Genomic DNA, 6,047 nt, shown 5'->3' on the forward strand with positions numbered 1-6,047 from the left:
TAAATAGGACATAGCGTGGCCAGGCCCCCCACTAGGTGGACCGACGATCTGGTGAAGGTCGCGGGAAGAGCCTTAATGCTGGTAGCACGGGACCGGTCGTTATGGAAATTCTTGGGGGAGGCCATTGTCCAACAGTGCACGTCATTTGGCTGAACGAACAAACAAAAATAAAAACATTACATTAATAGGTACGAGTAGAAGATACAAATACAAAATACCTAAGATACAGTACTAATTAATTAGCCTTGTACTCATAAATAAAATGAAAAAGTGAAAGAAAACGATAACATAGTATATACATACCCAGCTGATTCTGATTCCAGACATGTGTCGTCAACAGTTTCTTCTTTTCTCCCCAAGTCCTGTAATTTAAGCTAATTGTATTCAGATGCCTAATGTAGGTACATGAAGTGCCTAATATAACAGGTATTTATCTACAAGGGCCGCGGATGAGGTTATTTAGCAAGTCATAAAATGCAACTATTGGAGGTCTACCTATTTTTAACCGACTTCAACAAACGAGGAGGTTCTGGATTCGGTTGGTATTTTTTTTAAACATAGGTACATAACATATGTAATGTATCTCAAAAACTCCACTTCAATAATCGACCGCCATACCTGTTGTGCAACTGAGACATCTCTATTGATTGCAGCATTATTATTTATTGATACGTCCACACTATCCGTAGAAATCGAACCCTGAAATGTGTTGGCATATCTATTAATTACCAAAGTAACGCACCATGTTTATTTTTAACAGTAGGTGATAAAATGATCTAAAGTACCTGTTGCTCTAAGACATCAATAGCTTCCGCAGCGGCCGCAAGGAGCTCCTGCTTATCTGATAGTTGCCTTCTGAGTTCTTCCACTTCTACTTGTAGTCTTACATTATGCTCCAATAAGCCCTGTAGCAAAATAATGATGATGATGTTTCATAAAAGATAAAAAAAACTATCAATTTTTATTAATGTAGTGAATAATGTATCATTAGCATGTGTTGAATAATATATTTTTACTTACCTGCACTGCCGGAGGTGATCCACTACCCAACTTTTCTTCTAGGAAGTAGATTCTTAACTTTAAATGGAAGTTTTCTTTGCGCAAACCGTTAAGCTGTTCTTCGTACTGCTTCATACTTATACCACTTGCATTAGTCAAATCTGCAACAGTAATTATAAAAATATTTTTCATTTTTAATTTTAAGTATTTTAATATTTTTTCGGTAAAAATATTAATGTTTTGTTTTACAAACCATGCCCTTCGGGTGCTGGTAGCGACATTTCTTGAAGTTTCCGTGGACTGGTGCTGTGGAGAAAAATAAAGTCAAATATTATCAAAATATTAAATGAGAACTCATCTTGCTTCGCGGTTACAGTCCGCTCAAAGGCGCGTTCCTTGAGCTCTGCATCAAGCTCCGCATGAACAACATTTACACTTTACGGGACTATTCCCACCTCTCGTTCCCACCACTGCAACTCCTGTGTAGCCAGGATCTACAGCTTGACCGCCACAAAAACCCAACCAATGAAGGTCAAGTTTGTCCCGGGGGAAAGTTAAACTGTCATTGGACCCGCAACGAAACGCGATTAATTAGGCAATATTAAAGTTTAATTATAGCAATAATTCTTGTATTTGTCTTTTTAAAAATTCACAAGTGGACCATAATCATTAAATAACAAAACCAGTAACTTTAATAAACGTAAAAGTACGAACTTCATTCGTGGATAATAATATCTATTCATTCACAGCAATGAATGCCAGCGATTTGAAGATAATAGCCGAGGAACTGCTTAGTTTAGGAGATATGTAGTTAATTTTGTAATATTTTAAAATTCTATGACCTAGTAGGCTTTAAATTTTTTTATCTTTTTTCTGGGTTGACTTTTCTCAGATTTCTTTTTTTTTATAGATACGTTATTAATTGCAATCACTTTTCTATCTTTGATGCAAGTTACAAATTTTTTGCTAGTAACTAACATAAAAAATATGCTTTTAGCAGAACACTATCAAATTTTCAACTTAAAATCTAAGTTGATCCAAGTCTGCCTGGCTAGCAACTCTATCTTCCTTAGTCTGTCACTATAACAATAATGTTAACAGCATTACTGTATTCCGGCATTTGGCGGTAGGAAGCCATAGTTCCTTTGTAGTTGAAGTTCCCTTCCACCTACTGCCTAATCATCAGTTTCCACCAGGTGTGATGAAGGGCAAGAACTTCCTCATTGAGAATAAAAACATGTTCTGTCCAGTTATTGTCTTGTATTGTGAATTGAAAGAATATGGACGACGACGTAGAAGCTATTTCAGCTGCTGCTATAGTGTGCTTATAATTATTATGTCAGTGTGTACCGCACGAAGGTAGTGAAAAAGTAAAGACAAAAAAGAAGGTGGTGGATGTGACAAAATAGAAGGTGGTGAATAACCGCTTCATTCTGGTAAAATTCCAAAAATTTGAATATATCGTCGTTTGTTGAGAGCGACATTAATTTCTTCGTGTAGCTACAACGGCCGCCAACCGCGTAATAAACACGGACAAACATGTGGACGCTATTGGCCGAGTGCGCGCGAGCGCCTTTGATTTGTGACGAAAATCCGACAACGTTCCGAAGTGCAGCAAGTGATCACGAGTGACAGCGAGTCGTGGCAAACGATGGCAAATGCGTCGTATACACGTTGGTGCTTGCCTCCCTTCGACCAACTAGGCGAGCGCCGCCGAGCAATGGCAAGGCAACGCAAATTTACTGTCTAGACGTTGGTATTGGCGTACACTCGTCAAGGCTCGGCCAACATGTACAGCAGGCTTAAGAAAGTCAAAAACATGTAACGGAATCTCCGACTTACCACTTTAGTGGATCTGTTATAGTCAAACCTCGAAGTTCCGGCACTCCTAGGTTNAGACAAAAAAACCGTACAAAAAAAATTTGTGCAAAATGTGCACTATTATTTGTAAGATATTTATTATTTCTTCAAAAATAATAATGAATAGTTAAACTAGTAATTTCATTATTTTAATACAGTATAACACCATGTAATATGTGACTATTTTTATATGAAACCAAAAATATCTGTCTCTTAATAATTCAAAATTAAAATTGAATACATTTATATTTTAAAGAAATATGTACATATTGATTTAACTGTATAGATAAACCATTTTTTAAGGATACTACAAATAGTTTTAACCATAATGTTCATGCCTGAAACTAAAAAATGTTACAAAATATATGCTGGGACAAAATTGACCCAGCGGCGCTTTTAGGGGGGTCGTAATCTTCGGCACTTCTAGTGTTAAAAGCACGGAAATTTTTCCTTGTCGCGACAAGATCGGTGTAATAAATTGCGGAAACAGATGTATGTTGTATTGAATTAAGCATTATATCACGTTCATGTTTCCAAAGATCACACTCCCACAAGATATGATGGGCAGACTGCTCATGACAGACATCATCAGTGGAACACTCGCAAAAAGGAGACGGAACTAGTTTGAATTCGTGAAGTTTATGTTTAAAGTTGCCATGTCCCGTGAGGAACTGCGACGAGCAATGGTCGATTTCTAACCATCGCCTAGTTAGACGTTCGCGTACATTCGGGAAGAATTTATATAAGTGACGTCCTTTGACTGACGTATCCCATCTTTTTTGCCATTCATTAAGTAATACTTAAATATTTAAGGGGGGCTCCCATACAGCAAACGTGACTTGTTGCAGTTTTTTACTTGATATTAATTAAAACGTAAACAGGTGAACCCTTGAAATATTCACATAATTTTAGTTGCATTTTAAAAATAAATCATAAAATTAAAATAAAATCAATATTTAAGGGGGAATACACAAAAAGAGTATACGAATACACGGAACCCTTCGTGAGCGAATCCGACTCACACATGGCTGGTTTTCTATTTGCCGTCTACTTTTGACCGAGTCTGTCAGTCGTTTCTAGGATTGACTAGGCAAAGCCCGAAACAGATTATTTTAGTTTCGACGTTTGACTGAACCGTTTAGGCCACAGACTATATCTGTGGTTTAGGCACTTCTAGGTTTGACTTAGTCAAAGGCCGAAATAAGAATTTACTTCGGGGTTTGCCTGTAGGCCTTGGTCAAACCTAGGATAGACCAGTCATTCCGCGAAGAGACTGCATATCGACCTTTGACTATGACAGATCGATTACAGGAAATAGTGGCCCATTAAGTACATGTTTTTTTGTATTATTATGAATGTTCAGGAAACGGCGCAGTTTTTAAAATGATTTTGGACCTATGGAAGTTCTTTTTAGGGTTACGTAGCCAAATGGCAAAAAACGGAACCCTTATAGATTCGTCATGTCTGTCTGTCTGTCCGTATGTCACAGTCATTTTTTTCCGAAACTATAAGAGCTATACTGTTGAAACTTGGTAGGTAGATATATTCTGTGAACCGCATTAAGATTTTGATGCAAAAATAAAAAAATATTGGGGGCTCTGAAACTCAAATTTTTTTTTTTTCATCAAACACACACGTGTGGGGTATCTATGGTAGGTCTTCAAAAATGATATCGAGGTTTCTAAAATATTTTTTTCTAAACCGAATAGTTTGCGTGACAGACGCTTCCAAAGTGGGAAAAAGTTGGTACCCCCCCCCCCCTCTAACTTCTAAAATAAGAAAATTAAAAATCTAAAAAAGACATAAATGATGTAGGTACATTACTATAAAAACTACCAACGAAAATTTATTTGAACGAGATCTAGTAAGTAGTTTTTTTTAATACCTCGTAAATCGTTAACCGCTTATTACCGCGTAATCTTTCATACAAATAACTTAAATTAAAAAAATAATAATTTTAATTTCACAAATTTGAACCCTTTGTGCGTGAATCCGACACGCACTTGGCGGTTTTTTTTATTTAAACTTTTAAGTTGAAAAGATAGTGTTCTGCTAAAAGCATATTTTTTATGTTTCTAGCAAAAATTTTGTTTCTTGCATCAAAGATAGGAAGGTGATTATTTTTTTCAGACATCTGCAATTAATAACGAATCTGTCAAAAAAAAGAAATCTGAGAAAAGTCGCCCAAAAAAACTAGGCCCCCCCTGAAAAATTACCCTAGATACGCCAATGTACGACACCCACGAGAAGAGTGCTTTTGGATGACTAATACGACAAACTTAAATAGTTACCTACATTTTACTTATCGAATTTTTGTCATTTTGTTACCCTTTGTTCACAATTAATTAAATAAAATTAATACACGGATTCTTTCTTACCTAAACGGTGACGGTACACCACAGGCTGCATGCTTTGAACTATGCACTCGCGGCAGAGTTGCCATTTTGAACTCTATGATCACATCAACCAACACGACTGGACTGCACAGTACAACAACGCAGTTGAAATACTAACTTTATGAGAAGTATTTGAACTATAGTAACTTATCTATCTTGTAAACAAACACACTTTAATGAGTAATACGTCACTATTCCCACTATTTAGCATAATTTTAATGAACGTGAATAATCTATGCCCTTTATTTCGTTATAATTATTGTAATAATGCTTTTAAGCTAATTAGGGCTACTTGGATAAATGAGACACACACATTGCTAATCAAAACAAACAACATAATTTGGAAAGCAAGTTTTAAATGCAAGTTTATTATCCCGTGTTGTTATTCACGAGTCACACTGGGACTGACTGGGGGATTTGGAACAAACATCTTTCTGATATCGGGAGTTTTTGTAAGAGTTCTTAATGTAAGGACACAACGGTGGTTTTTGCTTGTCTTGTCGTGACGAGAAATAGGGATCGATGACAGAGAAAAATAGCTAGTTAGAAAGAGAAACATAGAGATCAGACGGATGCTGCTCGTGTACAACACACAGAAATAGAATTAGAGGCAGTGCCATTAGGAGCTCGTTGTTCCAAATTTTCGATTTATGCATTACTTCCTGCATTTGCTGTGTTACAAATAATTAATACGATAGATAATTTTGTGACAATTAATACCAAAATAATACAGAATTGGTTTAATTGGTAAAGTGGTATATCTCGTAACTATGTTTAGGTAGATGTGTCTTG

The 6,047-nt window shown here is 36.3% G+C and overlaps 1 protein-coding gene across 1 annotated transcript; it reads right to left on the reverse strand.

Moving 5' to 3' along the window:
- Positions 1 to 236: 236 nt before the first annotated feature.
- Positions 237 to 5,661, reverse strand: LOC114361003 (CDK5 regulatory subunit-associated protein 2-like). The gene is made up of 6 exons (XM_028315902.1): positions 5,238 to 5,661; positions 1,253 to 1,305; positions 1,021 to 1,160; positions 786 to 905; positions 619 to 699; positions 237 to 362 (listed from the first exon to the last, which is right to left on the reverse strand). The coding sequence occupies exons 1-6, from the start codon at positions 5,300 to 5,302 to the stop codon at positions 252 to 254; spliced, it is 570 nt and encodes a 189-aa protein (XP_028171703.1). The 5' UTR covers positions 5,303 to 5,661; the 3' UTR covers positions 237 to 251.
- Positions 5,662 to 6,047: the final 386 nt, after the last annotated feature.

The sequence above is a fragment of the Ostrinia furnacalis genome, unplaced genomic scaffold (assembly GCF_004193835.3).
Source record: "Ostrinia furnacalis isolate ACB-3 unplaced genomic scaffold, ASM419383v2 OfSCF5365, whole genome shotgun sequence".
NCBI lineage: Eukaryota > Metazoa > Arthropoda > Insecta > Lepidoptera > Crambidae > Ostrinia > Ostrinia furnacalis.